Here is a 19,816-nt window from a genome sequence, read left to right on the forward strand (position 1 = left end):
CACACTCCTCCCACAATAACTGGGATTTACAGCTAGTTAAGTCCTGCAAGCAGAGGAAGGAGCAACTGCACACTGCATTCCGGTTTGAGAACTGCATCCATAAACCACTAATACAGTATATCACTATCTACACATGCACAGCAATTCATTTATGGAAGTTGCGTTTAAATAATTATTCTTTATTTTATGTTCTCATAACTATCCTGTTTGTCCCAATACACTTCATATACAGTTAAATGTTACATTCTCACATGATTCATATATGTAACCAAAAATTATAAAAATGGTTTGTTAATTAAATTCAATATTTTAAATGTCAGAGAAGGGAGAACACAGACACACTGCATTCCTTCCTCCCTGTGTTGGGCAGAGGAGGTCATGTGATACGGAAGTTGGCTGTACCCGTTTTATCTTCTACTTTATATCAAAGCAGATTATAAATGAGATCTGTAGCAGCCATCTAGAGGCCGCAAGTGAAGGCTCACAAAACCATTTGTCCAATATGATGTTAAACAAACAGTGCTTTTCTACTGAATGTATCAGTCTGCATGCATACACTGTGTTTAAAAGTTTGGGGAAGTGCTTACTTCGTCATAAGCCTGCATCCTTTTGTGTAGAAATATTTTCAATGGAGCAAGTTCCAGTATGCAGAAATCTGCCAAGGTTTATTAGGACATGCAGAGCTACAATAGCTGGGTTCACTAAGGTGACATATTTAGCACTCTGGTACACCCCATTCTCGAACGTCCTAGTGGATACTGGAGAATAGTAGATTACCATGGGGTATAGTTCGGTCCACTGGAGCCTGGCACTTTAAGAAAATAACAGTGTGTGCAGGCTCCTCCCCTCTATGCCCCTCCTAGCAGACTCAGTTTAGAAAATGTGCCCAAGGAGCCGGATGCATTCTGTTGTTCTCCAGAGAGTTTTCTTTTAGTTTGTTATTTTCAGGTAGCACTGGTTGGCAACCAGTTTGCCTGCGTCATGGGACTTAGCGGGGGGACGAACCAACTTCCTCAGAGTTAATGGTTCGTATCCCGGCTGACAGGACACTGAGCTCCTGAGGTGATGTTTCTCACACCCCGCGGGTGTGAGCATGCCGCCACCCCTAACAGATGCCAAAGAGACACCGTGCGGTGAGTGATACATCGGGGTCCCGGTTAGCTGGTCCCCGGTGCAAATGGCGGCATGAAGGGACAGTGATCACTCGGCTACAGGCCGCGGTACCTGCTGAGTACCCACACTGGCATTATAGTAAAAGGGGGTGCGCACTCTCTTTTTACACAAAAACGGAGTAAGCCAGTATAAATTACCTGTAGGGACCGCCCGCCATTATGGGGGTGGGGCTTCACGGAGAGCGTCGCCATTTCCTGCTGCTGCTGAACTGACTAGGCTACATACGGACACTGCTCCTCCGCAGGACCCACTGAATCACCAATTGTTTGGTACCAGGGGGTTATAGTGAAGGGTGGAGCACATAGTCAGTGGTTATACCGCTGTGTGGAAAATTACACATAAAAGACACCCAGCGGGGCGCTGCTCGGTCTGTGGTGTTGTGTGCTGGTCCCAATCCTCTCTGTGTCACTCCATTCAGGGTAGTCTGGGATAAGTGTGCTATCTCGCTAATACTGTACTGTGGCCCTCATTCCGAGTTGTTCGCTCGCTAGCTACTTTTAGAAGCCGTGCAAACGCTAAGCCGCCGCCCTCTGGGAGTGTATCTTAGCAGCTCGAGACCAACTCCTAACTTGCGATCACTTCAGACTGTTTGGTTCCTGTTTTGACGTCACGAACACGCCCTGCGTTCAGCCAGCCACGCCTGCGTTTCCCCAGGCATGCCCGCGCTTGTATCGGACACGTCAGCGTTTTTACACACACTCCCTGAAAACGGTCAGTTACCACCCAGAAACACTTACTTCCTGTCAATCACTCTGCGGCCAGCAGTGCAATTGAAAAGCGTCGGTAGACCTTGTGTGAAACTGCATCGGCTTCTGTGAAAGTACGTCGCGCGTGCGCATTGCACCCCATACGCATGCGCAGAACTGCCGCTTTTTTACCTAAACGCTGCGCTGTGAACGAAAACAGCTAGCGAACAACTCGTAATGACCCCCTGTGTTTCATACTAATCTGTGTGTTTTCTGTTCAAGCATGTCTGCAAATAAGTCTGTGTGTACTTTATGCAAGGCTAGGTTTACACCTTCCTCACAGGGGTCCCTAATGTGTACCCAATGCTCACTACCTTCACAGGGTAGTAATGTGTAGGAACCTGAGTGGATGGAATCATTTAAAACTATCCGTCTGACGAAGGACTTTTAAAGTCAGAAACGTGTTCGAGTTCTCTTTCGATCACCTGCCTCACAAGGACCTGGCGGATTTGCGGGAACTACTCTCTGGATGTGGCCCCTTGTATCCGGATTGAGGGATCACCTACCTGTCTAGTCTTCCACTCTGATAGGACCTGAGGGTTTGTTGCTGTTTGCAGAGCTGTGTGCCTTTTGGGACGATTGTAATATGCTGTTTTAACAACTTGTGTTTGTAAGTGCTTTGATGTATTAAACCCACTATTTTAAAAGGATCACTGCACTATCTCTTTGTATTTTCATGTGCCTAACCTCAAACACCCGTTGTGTGGAGGTGGTCACATTCTATTTTACAGATTAAAACATCCATCTGTCCAACTGCCCGCTCTGGTAGGACCCAAGGGTTTTTGCCGTCTGCCGAGCTGTATGTCTTAATAGAATCATTGTGACATGCTGTTTTAACAACATTCGTTTGTAAGTGCTCTGATTTATTAAAATCACCATTTTAAAAGGACCAGTGCACTATCTTTCTTGTATTTTATGTGCCCAACCTCAAACACACATCATGTCGAGGTGGTCACATTATATCTTTCAGATTAAATGTAAGGACGGTGAAAAAATTAAGCCATTACTCATCTCAAGCATTCAGTTTGGAAATTTATTGGGGTGATTACTGTTTTAAAGTTCTATGCATGAAATTGTTCTAGGTGAACTATATTTTCTACTTTCAGCGCCATATGTATGCGTAACTCCTCTTCTATACCTATTGTTTTATTGTTTTGGATGTACACTGTGTCATGCATATTTTGGCTGCACCTTTGGTTTTAATTGCGCACTGGTTTTCCATTCTCTTTCCTACTGCCTAAAACATGTATTACCCCTAAACGGGTGCTAAATTCATTTTCTTTCCCTACAGAGGATAGAAAAATCTGGGAAATCCCGCCGACAGTGGATACCTCTGTGTCGAGGCTGTCACGTAAGATTGTTTTACCTGTACCTGGTGCCATTTCTCTTAAAGACCCAGCTGATCGCAAGATTGAAACCACTCAACTCAATTTACACTGCAGCGGGTGTAGCCCAACACCCTACCATAGTATGCGGCTGGATTTCTAGAGCCATGGCAGAATGGGCTAATGAGATTCTGAAGGGGCTACTTACACTACCTCAGGGCGATATGGTCACATTACTACAACATATCCAAAATGTTGCAAACTTTATGAGTGAGGCTGTTAAGGAACTAAGTATCACTAATGGCCATACCACTGCTATGGTAGTTTCGGCTCGTAGAGCCCTGTGGCTGCGACAATGGTCAGCAGATGCGGATTCTAAAAAAGGGGTTTAGAACCTTCCTTTTACCAGTGATGCCTTGTTTGAGGAAGAACTGAACAAGTGGATATCTCAGGCAACTGCAGGTATATCTACATATTTGCCGTCTGCCCCGCCACCTGCTAGATGTTCCTATCCTGGGCCCTCCCTGCAGTCCTTTCGGGTGGCCAGATTCAGAGGCAAAGCCAGAGGTGCCTCCAATGCTTCTAGAGGAACTCGCGGTAAGTCCCGTAAACCAGCAGCTGCTGGAACTGCGGAGCAGACCTCAGGATCCTCTTCCACGAAGCCCTCCGCGTGACGGTTGGCCCCAGCAGCAAGACAACTTTCTGGTAGGTGCTCGCCTTCAACACTTTGCCCACATATGGGCGGAGTCCTGTCAGGATCCTTGGTTAAGGGACCTCATATCCAAATGATACCGGCTGGAATTCCAGGAACTCCCTCCTCTCAGATTCTTCAGGTCAGGCTTACCAGCTTCACCGGTAGCAAGAGTTTCCTTACAGGAGACGGTGCAAAAACTGTTCTCTACAGGAGTTACTGTTCCAGTACCTCCTCGGCTGCACACAAAGGGGTTTTACTCAAGTCTATCTGCAGTTCCGAAGCCAGACGGCTCTGTACGACCAATCTTGAACCTCAAATCACTAAACCCTTATCTTCGAGTGTTCAAATTCAAGATGGAATCTCTTAGAGCAGTGATAGCAAATCTGGAGGAGGAGGGGGGGGGGGGGTTCTGGTGTCCCTGGATATCAAGGATGCATACCTGCATATCCCAATTTGGCCCCCTCACCAAGCGTTCCTCAGGTTTGCGGGACTGGACCAGCATTTCCAATTTCAGGCCATACCCTTTGGTCTCTCCACAGCCCCAAGGGTATTCACAAGGTCATGGCGGAGATGATGCTACAATTGCGCATGATGGGTGTCAATATAATCCCGTACCTGGACGATCTCCTGATAAAGGCGGTGTCCAGGGTACAGCTGCTGCACAGTATCGACTTGACTACTCGTCTGCTAACTGATCACAGATGGATACTCAATTTCCAGAAATCTCACCTGGAACTGTCTCAGAGAATTCAGTTCCTGGGGATGATCCTGGATACGGTGTCTCAGCAGGTTTACCTACCAATGGACAAGGCTTTGACTATTCAGTCTATGGTCCGTTTGGTGCTGAAACCTCGCGTGGTCTCAATTCATCTTTGCATTCGCTTGCTAGGCAAGCTGGTGGCCTCCTACAAGGCGATCCAGTATGGCAGGTTCTATGCGCAACCATTCCAACTGGATTTGCTGGACAAATGGTCGGGATCTCACCTACACATGCATCAGCATATAACCCTGTCACCGAAAGCACGGATATCTCTGCTATGGTGGCTACAAGTCTCCCATCTGGTGGAGGGTCGGTGTTTCAACACCCAGTCGTGGACGCTGTTGACAACAGATGCCAGCCTCCGGGGTTGGGGGGCTGTGACCCAAGGGGCGCAGTTACAGGGGACATGGTCGTTTCAAGAATCTGCTCTTCCAATCAACATCCTGGAACTCAGAGCAATTTACAATGCTCTAGTACAGGCCTCATACCTCCTTCGGAATCAGGCCATTCAGGTGCAGTCGGACAACGCTACGGCAGTAGCGTACATCAACTGACAGGGAGGAACAAGAAGCAGGGCCGCAATGCGAGAGGTGTCAAGAATACTCCTATGGGCGGAAGCCAATGCAAGGACCATTTCAGCCGTTTACATTCCAGGAGTGGACAACTGGGAAGCGAACTTCCTAAGCAGGCATGACCTCCATCGAGGGGAATGGGGTCTCCACCCTCAGGTGTTTCAACAACTTGCTCACTGGTGGGGTTGTCCACAGATAGATCGTATCAACAAGAAGCGCTGTCGTTACTGCTCCAGAACGCGGGACCCGCAGGCAGTTGCAGTAGATGCTCTGACGATGCTGTGGACTTACCAGTTTGCTTACCTGTTTCCTCCAATTCCTCTCATTCCAAGAGTTCTAAAATGACTCAAAAAGGAAAGAGTTCAGGCAATTCTCATTGCCCCGGATTGGCCTCGATGGGCCTGGAATGCTGACCTCCTGACCTTGTCGTTGGAGGAACCCTGGACTTTGCCGCCTCTCAAGGACCTTTTTCAACAAGGACTGTTCGTCTATCCACACTTACAGCGGCTACGTTTGACGGTCTGGAAGTTGAGATGGAGATTATAACTGGAAAGGGTCTTCCTTCCAAGGTTGTATCGACTATGATCCAGGCCTGTAAGGTGGTTACATCCAAACATTACCACCGTATTTGGAAGAAATAAGTTTCTTGGTGCGAGGGTAGAAAATATTCCCCTGTGGAATTCTGTCTGGGCCATTTTCTTCTGTACCTGCAGGCAGGCATGGATAAGGGCCTACTTTTATGCTCCATCAAAGTTCAGATTTCGGCTCTCTCTATCTTCTTCCAGAAACAACTGGCGGTACTTCCTGAAGTACATACCTTTCTAAAGGGGGTTATGCACATTCAACCACCCTTTGTTACTACCATGGCTCCGTGGAACCTCAATGTGGTCTTGACCTTTCTCCAGTCAGATTAGTTTGAACCCTTGCATAGAGTGGACTTAATACCTAATGCGGAAGACTGTTATGTTACTGGCCTTGGCTTCTGCTCGACGGGTGTCGGAATTGGGGGCCTTGTCCTGTAAGAGCCCACATTTGATATTTCATGAGGATAGGACGGAGCTCAGAACTCGAACGCAGTTTTGCCGAAAGTAGTATTGGCCTTGCACGTAAATCAAACAATTGTGGTTCCAGTATTATCCGATACTTCCGTTTCTCCAAAGTCACTGGATGTAGTGAGGGCTTTGAGGATTTACATTAAAAGAACTGCTCGCCACAGGAAGTCTGACTCGCTTTTCGTCCTTTATGATGCTACAGAAATTGGTCGCCCTGCCTCCAAGCAGTCCATTGCTTGTTGGCTCAAATTAACTATCCAGCAGGCCTATACTTCAGCAGCTCTTCTGCCGAGTTCTATTCAGGCCCACTCCACAAGGTCGGTGGGTTCTTCCTGGGTGGCTGCCCGGGGTGTCTCGGTCTTACAGTTGTGTCGGGCAGCTACTTGGTCGGTTCGAACACGTTCGTTAAGTTCTACAGGTTCGACCTGTTGGCCAAGGATGACCTTCAGTTTGGTAAGGCAGTTTTGCAGGGGTCTCAGCACTCTCTCACCCATTCTAGGAGCTTTGGGACGTCCCCATGGTAATCTACTATTCCCCAGTATCCACTAGGACGTTAGAGAAAATAGGAATTTAATACCTTCCGGTAATTTCTTTTCTCGTAGTCCGTACTGGATACTGGGTGCCCGCTTCAGTGCTTCGTTTCCTGCTTACCTGGTTGTAAATGTTCTTGGTTGGGTTTGCTGTTGCTTTCCCTGTTCCATGTTTGGTTAGCGTTGCTATCCTTCTATAGTTAGTGTTGCTTTCCTCTGTTATGTAGAGCAAAAAATATTCCCGCACCAGTATAGATTTTTCCACAATGATCAATCTCTTTCCCTTGTGACTAATTTATAGTGTGATATACACACTTTATTTTTGTCCGGGAGTGCTACCCCTAGCTTAAGAGAGTACAATACAAACACACAGAAAAAAGAAGCCGTTTTTAGGGTGCACCGAGATTAAATTAACTGTAATTTAATACATAACTTTTATTGTTTCAAGTTTAAAAATAGAGATGTGTCTTCAGCCATATGAAATATAAAAACTATATAGGTGAATAAAGTCTGAAAATGTGATATTAAAATTATTCTTTCCAGAGACTGCTGCTGCTGCGGTATGAAATTTCTTCTAATCAAGGCTTAGTAGCCCCTGCCGCTATCAAAAATGCTCAATTTCTACCAATTTGATATCTTGCTGATTCTCAATACTTCTATTTGACAATAACCAATACTTCAGACACTATATCTATACCAAATATCCACTGCATTCAGTCAACTGCGGCCATACTTGTGTTGCAATAAAGCTTGTTTATCTTATGAAGAAGTGTTTTTATTCTATCTTAATTTACTGAATGAGTTATCATTACTTCATTTCATATTCATAGTAAATAAAACAGTTCTTTCCATTACACCAGTGTGTTTACTTAATTTTCTTGCAACTTTATTACAGTGGTTAATAGATACTAGTGTATGTCAGTTATATTGTTTTAAATATCAGCAATGCTCTCCATGCATTTGACCCGGATGCTGGGCTATATTTATCGCGCTCAGCTGGTTATTTATTAATCATGACCCACTGCTCTGTATCATGCAATGTGTGTAGTGCATATGTTTATATCCAATCCAGCGTTGGTGTAGTAACTATTACCATATATATCTCTCTCGAGCCGCATATGACAGCTCCGAGTGCCCGCTGCGTGCGGCCAGTTAACGCTCTCAACCTGCTCGTTACCCCAGCACTATCTGTGTTCCGTGCTTAAATCAGTGTAACGGGGATCAGTTAATCTAAGTGCAGGGACATATTTGATATCGGTTTGCTTTGACACCAGGTGGAATAAAGATTTGACTTGATATAATGAATTCACCCTGTTATCATTGTTCATTCCCTAAGTCTGTGTAATATATCAATCAATTTAATATGCTCTCGCTGTGTCTTTCAGCAATTAGAACTCCCTAATGAATTCTGTGTCCCTTCTCCGGGTACTCTGTTTCATACACTGCGCTTGGATTAATATTGCAGTGGATATTTGGTATAGATATAGTGTCTGAAGTATTGGTTATTGTCAAATAGAAGTATTGAGAATCAGCAAGATATCAAATTGGTTGAAATTGAGCATTTTTGATAGCGGCAGGGGCTACTAAGCCTTGATTAGAAGAAATTTCATACTGCAGCAGCAGCAGTCTCTGGAAAGAATAATTTTAATATCACATTTTCAGACTTTATTCACCTATATAGTTTTTATATTTCATATGGCTGAAGACACATCTCTATTTTTAAACTTGAAACAATAAAAGTTATGTATTAAATTACAGTTAATTTAATCTCGGTGCACCCTAAAAACGGCTTCTTTTTTCTGTGTATTTGTATTTCCTCTGTTATGGTTAGCTCTGCTTTCTTTGTTGTTATTGTGTGTTGGTTCGTTACCTCACCGCTTTGTGTGTTTAAATCCTTCTCTCAAAGTATGTCCGTCTCCTCGGGCACAGTTTCTGAGACTGAGTCTGCTAGGAGGGGCATAGAGGGAGGAGCCAGTACACACTATTAATTTCTTAAAGTGCTAGGCTCCAGTGGACCCGATCTATACCCCATGCTAATCTATTCCCCAGTATCCACTACGGACTACGAGAAAAGGAATTACCGGTAGGTATTAAATTCCTATTATATTTACTATTACCCTGTCAATCACCAACCCATGATACCTAAAAGAGCTATTTGGCACTGTGCTGAATAGACTTTTTTTTATTATTTGTTTATTAATTTCAATAGCTAATTAATTTCAATGAGCTCCCTATATGTAGTGCACACAAAAGCCCTTTGAAATTAATGGGACATTGAAATGTATGGGCAAAGTAGCAAGATATTTATTTAAACCCCCAGTTTCACTTTTAACCCACTCAAAATAATCACAATGCACTTGATTTAGGAATAAAAATTACTATTTACTATAGAGTTTGACCAATTTAATCACAATTTTTATTATGACTAAGGCAATATGAATCCGCTTAACAAAATCCTTATTTGCTAAGAATAACCTCTAAACATTAAGTAATTAGGTAGAATAGAATAAGGTAACACTGATGTGAACGCTGTTTAATACAGTTTGCAGCATGTTTCAGTAGATGGTAGCAGAGATATGGCATACATGGAAAGTGACAGCTCCTTAATAAAATGAAATACATACGATTATTATCGACATTATCCCAACAGCGTCATACCGGCAGAGAGCGCAGTGAGTCCGCCCCCCCCCCACGCATCGGGCCTGGTAGCGAGCTTTGCTTGCCACAGGTTATTCTCCCACTCGGGTGGTGGCATGGATCCACCACCCTAGTGGGAATACGGGGCTGCGGTCGACACAAATAGATGTTGTGTAGAAAATTAGGCTGGAATACAAAATTCCGAAGCTCATTATTTTCAGATTTCATTATTTGAGTAAGGCTAGAAAATATTCTAGCATTTATTTACCTAAATACAAATAAACCAATAGCAGGTCTTACCTGTTTCAGCATTCCAAACATATGCTACCCCATCTTCACTACCTGCCATGACAAATGTTCCACATGGTGTAAAAGAGCTGTGGAGTTTGTCCCTGTAATTCGTGGCTCCAATATATTTTTTTGCAGCTAATCTATAAAGGAAAAAATAAGATTTTAAACCTACCGGTAAATCTATTTCTCCTAGTCCGTAGAGGATGCTGGGGACTCCGTAAGGACCATGGGGTATAGACGGGCTCCGCAGTAGACATGGGCACCTAAAAGAACTTTTCCTATGGGTGTGCACTGGCTCCTCCCTCTATGCCCCTCCTCCAGACCTCAGTTAGAGAACTGTGCCCAGAGGAGATGGACAATACGAGGGCAGGATTTTATAAATCCAAGGGCAAGATTCCTACCAGCCCACACCAATCATACCATGTAACCCGGAACATACATAACCAGTTAACAGTATGAACAAACAACAGTAGTGGTCCAAGACCGATTCCAACTGTAACATAACCCTTATGTAAACAACAACTATATACAAGTCTTGCAGAGTTTCCGCACTGGGACGGGCGCCCAGCATCCTCTACGGACTACGAGAAATAGATTTACCGGTAGGTTTAAAATCTTATTTTCTCTTACGTCCTAGAGGATGCTGGGGACTCCGCAAGGACCATGGGGTTTATACCAAAGCTCCCAATCGAGTGGGAGAGTGCGTATGACTCTGCAGCACCGACTGAGCAAATGCTAGGTCCTCATCAGCCAGGGTATCAAACTTGTAGAATTTAGCAAAAGTGTTTGACCCCGACCAAGTTGCTGCTCGGCAAAGCTGTAATGCCGAGACGCCCCGGGCAGCCGCCCAAGAAGAGCCCACATTCCTAGTGGAATGGGCCTTAACCGAATGTGGTACCGGCAATCCTGCCGTTGAATGAGCCTGCTGAATCGTGTTACAGATCCAGCGAGCAATAGTCTGCTTCGAAGCAGGCGCGCCAATCTTGTTGGCAGCATACAGGACAAACAGAGCCTCTGTTTTCCTAATTTTAGCCGTCCTGGCTACATAAATCCTCAAGGCCCTGACTACATCCAGGGACCTGGAATCCTCCAAGTCACTCGTAGCCACAGGCACCACAATTGGTTGGTTCAAATGGAATGAAGAAACCACTTTAGGCAAAAATTGAGGGCGTGTCCTCAATTCCGCTCTATCAACATGAAAAATAAAGTAGGGGCTCTTGTGAGACAAGGCCACCAATTCTGACACTCGCCTTGCAGATGCTAAGGCCAATAACATGACCACCTTCCAGGTAAGAAATTTAAACTCAACCTTGTTAAGTGGTTCAAACCAGTGTGAGTTTAGGAACTGCAACACCACGTTCAGGTCCCATGGTGCCACTGGAGGCACAAAAGGAGGCTGGATGTGTAGCACTCCCTTTACAAAAGTCTGGACTTCTGGAAGAGAAGCCAATTCCTTCTGAAAGAATATCGAGAGGTCCGAAATCTGTACCTTAACAGAGCCTAATTTTATGCTCCATATCCACTCCTGTCTGTAGGAAGTGGAGAAAACGACCCAAATGAAAATCTTCCGTAGGGGCATTCTTGGTTTCACACCAAGACACATATTTTCGCCAGATACGGTGATAATGTTTTACCGTCACCTCCTTTCAAGCCTTTATTAGAGTAGGGATAACCTCCTCTGGAATCCCCTTCTCAGCTAGGATCCGGCGTTCAACCGCCATGCCGTCAAACGTAACCGTGGTAAGTCTTGGAACACGCAGGGACCCTGCTGCAACAGGTCCTCCCTTAGAGGAAGAGGCCAGGGATCTCCTGTGAGAATCTCCTGAAGATCTGAGTACCAGGCCCTTCGAGGCCAGTCTGGAACAACGAGTATTGTCTGTACTCTTTTTCACCTTATGATCCTCAACACCTTTGTGATGAGAGGAAGAGGAGGAAACACGTAGAACGATTGAAACATCCATGGCGTTACCAGGGCGTCTACTGCTACTGCCTGAGGGTCCCGGGACCTGGCACAATACCTCCGAAGCTTCTTGTTGAGGCGTGATGCCATCATGTCTATTTGAGGAACTCCCCAAAGACCCGTTATCACTGCAAAGACTTCTTGATGATGTCCCCACTCTCCTGGATGGAGATCGTGTCTGTTGAGGAAGTCTGCTTCCCAGTTGTCCACTCCCGGAATGAATACAGCTGACAGAGCGCTTACGTGATTTTCCGCCCAGCGAAGAATCCTGGTTGCTTCCGCCATCGCGGCGCTGCTTCTTGTCCCGCCTTGGCGGTTCACATGAGCCACTGCTGTGACATTGTCTGATTGAATCAGAACCGGTAGGTTGCGAAGAAGACTCACCGCTTGTCGAAGGCCGTTGTATATGGCTCTTAGCTCCAACACGTTGATGTGTAGACAGGACTCCTGGTCTGACCACAGTCCCTGAAAATTTCTTCCTTGGGTGACTGCTCCCCATCCTCGGAGGCTCGCGTCCGTGGTTACCAGGATCCAGTCCTGAATGCCGAACCTGCGACCCTCCAGAAGGTGAGCACTTTGCAGCCACCATAGAAGAGACACCCTGGTCCCGGGGGACAGTGTTATTTTCCGATGTAAATGTAGATGGGACCCAGACCATTTGTCCAGAAGGTCCCATTGAAACGTCCTTGCATGGAACCTGCCGAAGGGGATGGCCTCGTAGGCTGCCACCATTTCATGTACAGGTTTAGGGATTTTAGATTCAAAATAGGTCTGACCAAACCATCCGGTTTCGGGACCACAAAGAGGGTTGAATAGTACCCTCTTCCCTGTTGGTTCAAGGGAACCCTGATAATTACTTGCTGTTGACACAGCGTTTGAATTGCAGCTAACACTACATCCCTGTCTGGGGTAGAAGCTGGTAAGGCCGACTTGAAAAATCGGCGTGGGGGCACCTCTTCGAATTCCAGTTTGTAGCCTTGGGAAACTATTTCCAACGCCCAAGGATTCAGGTCTGAGCTGACCCAGACCTGGCTGAAGAGTCGAAGACGAGCCCCCACCGGTGCGGACTCCCGCAGGGGAGCCCCAGCGTCATGCAGTGGGTTTTGTAGAAGCCGGGGAGGACTTCTGTTCCTGGGCACCAGCCGAAGCAGGTGTTCTTTTCTCTCTACCCTTACCTCTGGCAAGGAAGGAGGATCCCCGACCTCTTCTGGACTTTTGTGACCGAAAGGACTGAATCTGATATGTTGGAGTTTTCTTCTGCTGTTGGGGAATAAACAGTAAAAAGTTAGATTTACCTGCGGTAGCTGTGGAAACCAGGTCCGCCAGCCCATCCCCAAACAACACGTCTCCCCTATAGTGTAGAACCTCCATATGCTTTTTCGAATCCGCATCACCCGTCCACTGGCGGGTCCATAAGGATCTTCTCGCTGAAATAGCCATGGCATTGGCTCTGGAAGCCAGTAATCCAATATCCCTTTGAGCGTCTCTCATATACAAGACTGCGTCTTTGATATGGGCTAGAATTAACAAAACAGTATCTCTATCCATGGTATCAAGGTCAGCTGACAGGTTATCTGTCCAGGCTGAAATTGCGCTACATACCCATGCCGACGCAATTGTCGGTCTTAGCAAAGCTCCAGTATGTGAATAAATAGACTTTAAAGTAGTCTCTTGCCTGCGATCTGCAGGATCCTTGAGGGCCGCTGTGTCTGGAGACGGTAGCGCCACTTTCTTTGACAGGCGCGTTAAAGCCTTGTCCACAGTGGGAGAGGATTCCCAACGTACCCTGTCCTGTGTAGGGAAGGGGTATGCCATATTAATTCTTTTGGGAATCTGCGGTATCTTATCCGGAGTCTCCCAAGCTTTTTCAAAAAACTCATTTAGTTCATGAGATGGGGGAAAGTTTATTATCTGTTTCTTTCCCTTAAACATGTGTCAGGAACAGAGGGTTCATCAGCAATATGCAACACATCTCTTATTGCTGTAATCATACACTGAATGCTCTTTGTCACCTTAGGTTGCAATTTAGCTTCATCAGAGTCGACACTGGAATCAGAGTACGTGTCCACAATTTTTGCCAAGGGACGCTTTTGAGACCCCGACGGGCCCTGTGAGTCGGTCCAATCCGAGGATTGACCCCCTGACGCCTCCCCGAATTCAGCCTTATCTAGCCTCTTATGTAAAGATGTCACACTTGCATTCAACATATGCCACATGTCCATCCATTCCTGAGTCGGCACTACCGACGGGGACACACCACTCATCTGCTCTACCTCCTCCTTGGAGAAGCCTTCCACTTCAGACATGTCGACACGCACGTACCGACCCCCCACACACACAGGGATATACCTATAAGGGGACAAAACCCCAACCAGGCCTTTAGGAGAGATAGAGAGAGAGTTGCCAGCACACACCCAGCGCCCAAATGACACTGGAAAAACCAGATAGCGCTTTTATATTATATATATATATATATATATATATATATATATCCAATTTCCCACTCACTGCGCGCCAATGTGCCCCCCACTTCCTTTTTCCAACCTCTGAAGCGTTCAGCAGGGGAGAGACCGGGGAGCCAGCGTTTCTCACGCAGCTCTGTGGAGAAAATGGCGCTGGTTAGTGCTGAGGGATCAAGCTCCGCCCCCCCCCAGCGGCGGGCTTCGGTCCCTCTTCAATTTTCACAAAAATGGCGGGGGATCATCTATTTGCTGCCTCTGCAGCCTAATAGCACCTTGTTGCCCAAAAATGAGGTTTATTGCTGCCCAGGGCGCGCGCCCTGCACCCATCAGTGCTGTGTGTTGTGTATGGGAGCATTGGCGCGCAGCTTACCGCTGCGCGCCTTACCTCATGAAGATCTGAAGTCTTCTGCCGCCTGAGATGTCTTCCCGGCTTCTATCTTCCGGCATCTGTGAGGAGGACGGTGGCGCGGCTCCGGGACGAACCCCAGGGTGAGACCTGTGTTCCGACTCCCTCTGGAGCTAATGGTGTCCAGTAGCCTAAGAAGCAGAGCCTATCAGTTAAGAAGGTCTGCTGCTTCTCCCCTCAGTCCCTCGATGCAGGGAGCCTGTTGCCAACAGGACTCCCTGAAAATAAAAAACCTAACAAAATTCTTTTTCCACAGAAAACTCAGGAGAGCTCTCTGCAGTGTACCCTTCTCCTCTGGGCACAGAATCTAACTGAGGTCTGGAGGAGGGGCATAGAGGGAGGAGCCAGTGCACACCCATAGGAAAAGTTATTTTAGGTGCCCATGTCTCCTGCGGAGCCCGTCTATACCCCATGGTCCTTACGGAGTCCCCAGCATCCTCTAGGACGTAAGAGAAATACTGTATATTAGAGTGTGCAAAATACTAAACAAATGTTTATATGGCAATTGAAGCAATGACCAGAAAATCAAAGTGAAACTTCTGTTTAGTACATTAACAAAGTGAAGTGAAGTGCTGTACTGTCTGACCCTGCAATTACCATGATTGTTTATATTATCATTCATTGCAATTAAAACAAAACTATTTCATAATTTGTTTTATGCAGAGATAATAAGAACAGAATTGAAAATGGCATTGACTATACAGTGGATGAATAATGCCATTCGGTCAGCTATGGAAAACATAGACCTTTCCAGTGTGGTTCAGTAACTATAGCATCTGGCGCTGTCCCTGGAAATCAGGGACAGTCAGATAACAATACACAGTAATAAGCAGAAGCATATCCTGGACGCGCATACAGTTCTGAAGTTACAGTACACTTAAAAAGTACATTGGGTTTGATGTGCCATGCAGTTTCTTCATTCCTCAGCAGCAACACTTTATGCGTTAGTGAAAAAAATAATAAATAAAATCTTTCATCTCCAGCCCACATGTGTGATTCTTTTTTTTTTTTTTTTTTTTTTCATTTAATAATTTATAGAAGTCTGGAAGTGTTATTAAGTGTAGGAAATCTTGTTCTGAGTTGTTACAGCGAAAACATAAAAACTGTAAGTGGAGGCAGTCATTGTGAGTTAGGCACAAGCAGGGGCAGATTGGGATGGAAAACCAGCCCAGGAAATTTATGGAAGCAGCCCTAATGGGGGGCAAGGTCTGTTATGGCGGTGGAGTCTGTTAATGGGATTCCTCCTCATAGGGTCTGATTCTGAGTTGGATGCAGTTGCGGCCTTCCTTGCATCTTTTGCTGCTGATGCATCTGCGACTTTATGCTAATGACGTTACAATGCCCTTCCCTCGTGAACATTTGTGCATCCAAATATGCAAGTACAGAAATGCCCACTTTCAGTGTCTACTGATGCTGCATTCATGCTTTGTGCATCATAGATGCCACCATCGGTCGCACCATGGAAACTTCACCAGTCCTATGCTAGGTACATATCATCAGTCTGAGTATAATCTGTCATGACATCCCATGTGCAGGGGGTGGGGCAGTAAATTGGCCTTCTCTGAAACTGAATTGGAAAGTGGGTGTGCATTTATGTATGAGCAAGACAGACAAGTAAATTTGTTAAAAAATATATGCGCTTTCTATACCGGTATTTATTGTGGTTTTAGTACAGTAAGTTTAATGCTGTGACGACCTTTAAATAAATAACCTACAATGAAATATTACATGCTACAACATTAGTCAACAATAGTAGTCTCTATAACTCTAGAAATACTCTACATATAATACACATACAAGTATCACTTGAGAACTTAATTTTGGGTATCTATTGATTTTGGTATTTTCTAAGAACACAACACTTTAGATTAATTTCCTTGTTAAGCTATTTTATTCAGCTAAAATAGTACATCTGGGGAGATTTTTACAAAGAACATATACAGGTTGAGTATCCCTTATCCAAAATGCTTGGGACCAGAGGAATTTTGGATATCGGATTTTTCCGTATTTCGGAATAATTGCATACCATAATGAGATATCATGGTGATGGGACCTAAATCTAAGCACAGAATGGGGTAAATTTACTAAGAATCGTATTTTCCCGTTTGAGGTCAAAGTTCAATCACGAATGACATCGAAAGTGTAAATATGCAACTTTTTGAATTGATTACGACTAATTTACTAAGCTGCCGTATTCTGCATTTTCGGTTTTTCCGATGTCGATGTCATTCGTTTTTTTAGGCAGTGTTTTACGTGAGTGACTTGTAAAACACTGCCGACTTTAATACAATGAATCTCGGCCGGATCTGAGAGATCCGTGCTGGGCTTCATTGTGCACCTTGTAAAAAAAATAATAAATGTTTAAACTTAAAAAAAAAATTGCGTGGGGTCCCCCCTCCTAAGCCAAACCAGCCTCGGGCTCTTTGAGCCGGTCCTGGTTGCAAAAATATGGGGAAAAAATTGACAGGGGTTCCCCCATATTTAAGCAACCAGCACCGGGCTCTGCGCCTGGTCCTGGTTCCAAAAATACGGGGGACAAAAAGCGTAGGGGTCCCCCGTATTTTTGAAACCAGCACCGGGCTCCACTAGCTGGACAGATAATGCCACAGCCGGGGGTCACTTTTATACAGCGCCCTGCGGCCGTGGCATTAAATACCCAACTAGTCACCCTTGGCCGGGGTACCCTGGAGGAGTGGGAACCCCTTCAATCAAGGGGTCCCCCCCTCCAGCCACCCAAGGGCCAGGGGTGAAGCCCGAGGCTGTCCCCCCCCATCCAATGGGCTGCGGATGGGGGGCTGATAGCCTTTGTTGTAAGTTATGAATATTGTTTTTAGTAGCAGTACTACAAGTCCCAGCAAGCCTCCCCCGCAAGCTGGTACTTGGAGAACCACAAGTACCAGCATGCGGCGGAAAACCGGGCCCGCTGGTACCTGTAGTACTACTACTAAAAAAATACCCCAATAAAGACATAACACACACACATTGACAGTATAACTTTAATGCATACATACACACCTCCATATACACATACTTACCTTATGTTCACACGAGGGTCGGTCCTCTTCTCCATGTAGAATCCATGGTGTACCTGTTGAAAAAATTCTACTCACCAAATCCAGTGTAGAGGGCTCCTCGGGTAATCCATTTGTAATCCACGTACTTGTAAAAATAAAAAAACGGACACCCGACCACGAACTGAAAGGGGCCCCAAGTTTTCACATGGGACCCCTTTCCCCGAATGCCAGAAACCCCCTCTGACTTAAGTCTAAGAGGGTTCCATCAGCCAATCAGGGAGCGCCACGTTGTGGCACCCTCCTGATCGGCTGTGTGCTCCTGTACTGTATGACAGGCGGCACACGGCAGTGTTACAATGTAGCGCCTATGCGCTCCATTGTAACCAATGGTGGGAACTTTGTGGTCAGCGGGTGACCGAAAGTAACCTCACCGCTGACCACAAAGTTCCCACCATTGGTTATAATGGAGCGCATAGGCGCTACATTGTAACACTGCCGTGTGCCGCCTGTCAGACAGTACAGGAGCACACAGATCAGGAGGGTGCCACAACGTGGCGCTCCCTGATTGGCTGATGGAACCCTCTTAGACTTAAGTCAGAGGGGGTTTCTGGCATTCGGGGAAAGGGGTCCCATGTGAAAACATGGGGCCCCTTTCAGTTCGTGGTCGGGTGTCCGTTTTTTTATTTTTACAAGTACGTGGATTACAAATGGATTACCCGAGGAACCCTCTACACTGGATTTGGTGAGTAGAATTTTTTCAACAGGTACACCATGGATTCTACATGGAGAAGAGGACCGACCCTCGTGTGAACATAAGGTAAGTATGTGTATATGGAGGTGTGTATGTATGCATTAAAGTTATACTTTCAAGGTGTGTGTGTTATGTCTTTATTGGGGTATTTTTTTAGTAGTAGTACTACAGGTACCAGCGGGCCCGGTTTTCCACCGCATGCTGGTACTTGTGGTTCTCCAAGTACCAGCTTGAGGGGGAGGCTTGCTGGGACTTGTAGTACTGCTACTAAAAACAATATTCATAACTTACAACAAAGGCTATCAGCCCCCCATCCGCAGCCCATTGGATGGGGGGGACAGCCTCGGGCTTCACCCCTGGCCCTTGGGTGGCTGGAGGGGGGGGACCCCTTGATTGAAGGGGTTCCCACTCCTCCAGGGTACCCCGGCCAGGGGTGACTAGTTGGGTATTTAATGCCACGGCCGCAGGGCGCTGTATAAAAGTGACCCCCGGCTGTGGCATTATCTGTCCAGCTAGTGGAGCCCGGTGCTGGTTTCAAAAATACGGGGGACCCCTACGCTTTTTGTCCTCCGTATTTTTGGAACCAGGACCAGGCGCAGAGCCCGGTGCTGGTTGTTTAAATATGGGGGAACCCCTGTCAATTTTTTCCCCATATTTTTGCAACCAGGACCGGCTCAAAGAGCCCGAGGCTGGTTTGGCTTAGGAGGGGGGACCCCACGCAATTTTTTTCCAATAAATTAACACTTTCCCATCCCCTTCCCACTGATAAACATGCACGGATCTCATGGATCCCTGCATGCCTATCCAAACACGGGATAAAAAAGCAGGTCTGTTTTCTTTTAGCACTTTTTTACGATTTGTATTTCTGCATGGCAGTGTTTGGCTATTGTCGGCAGTGTTTGTGATTTGCACTTTTTAGTAAATTCCCGATTTCTACCAAATTGCAGGCGTATTTGACCGATGGTGTATTGATTCGTGATTTTTTCCTAGGACTTCCAAAATATTACGAATGCCCTCATCACTGCCGTGTTTTTTGCTTAGTAAATTACCGAGATGACACTTTGAAGAAAAAACGGCATCTCGGTCAAAATCGGGACCTTAGTAAATATACCCCAATGTATTTATGTTACATATACACCTCATACACACAGCCTGAAGGTAATTTTAGCCAATATTTTTTATAACTTTATGCATTAAACAAAGTGTGTGTACATTCACACAATTCATTTATGTTTCATATACACCTTATGCACACAGCCTGAAGGTAATTGAATACAATATTTTTAATAACTTTGAGTATTAAACAAAGTTTGCGTACATTGAGCCATCAGAAAACAAAGGTTTCACTATCTCACTCAAAAAAGTCCGTATTTCGGAATATTCCGTATTTCAGAATATTTGGATATGGGATACTCAACCTGTAAAAGGTTTGTTCAAAAATAG

General features: G+C 45.7%; 1 protein-coding gene across 6 annotated transcripts in view; it reads right to left on the bottom strand.

The window, feature by feature from the left end:
• Nucleotides 1-19,816, bottom strand: part of AHI1 (Abelson helper integration site 1) — a 688,430-nt gene that overhangs the window by 440,849 nt on the left and 227,765 nt on the right. For all 6 annotated transcript variants that reach the window (XM_063917381.1, XM_063917377.1, XM_063917376.1 and 3 more), the window contains one exon: nt 9,790-9,920. In XM_063917381.1, the coding sequence (XP_063773451.1) occupies nt 9,790-9,920 (131 nt within the window). The remainder of the gene's footprint in view (nt 1-9,789; nt 9,921-19,816) is intronic.

The sequence above is a fragment of the Pseudophryne corroboree genome, chromosome 4 (assembly GCF_028390025.1).
Source record: "Pseudophryne corroboree isolate aPseCor3 chromosome 4, aPseCor3.hap2, whole genome shotgun sequence".
Classification (NCBI taxonomy): Eukaryota; Metazoa; Chordata; class Amphibia; order Anura; family Myobatrachidae; genus Pseudophryne; species Pseudophryne corroboree.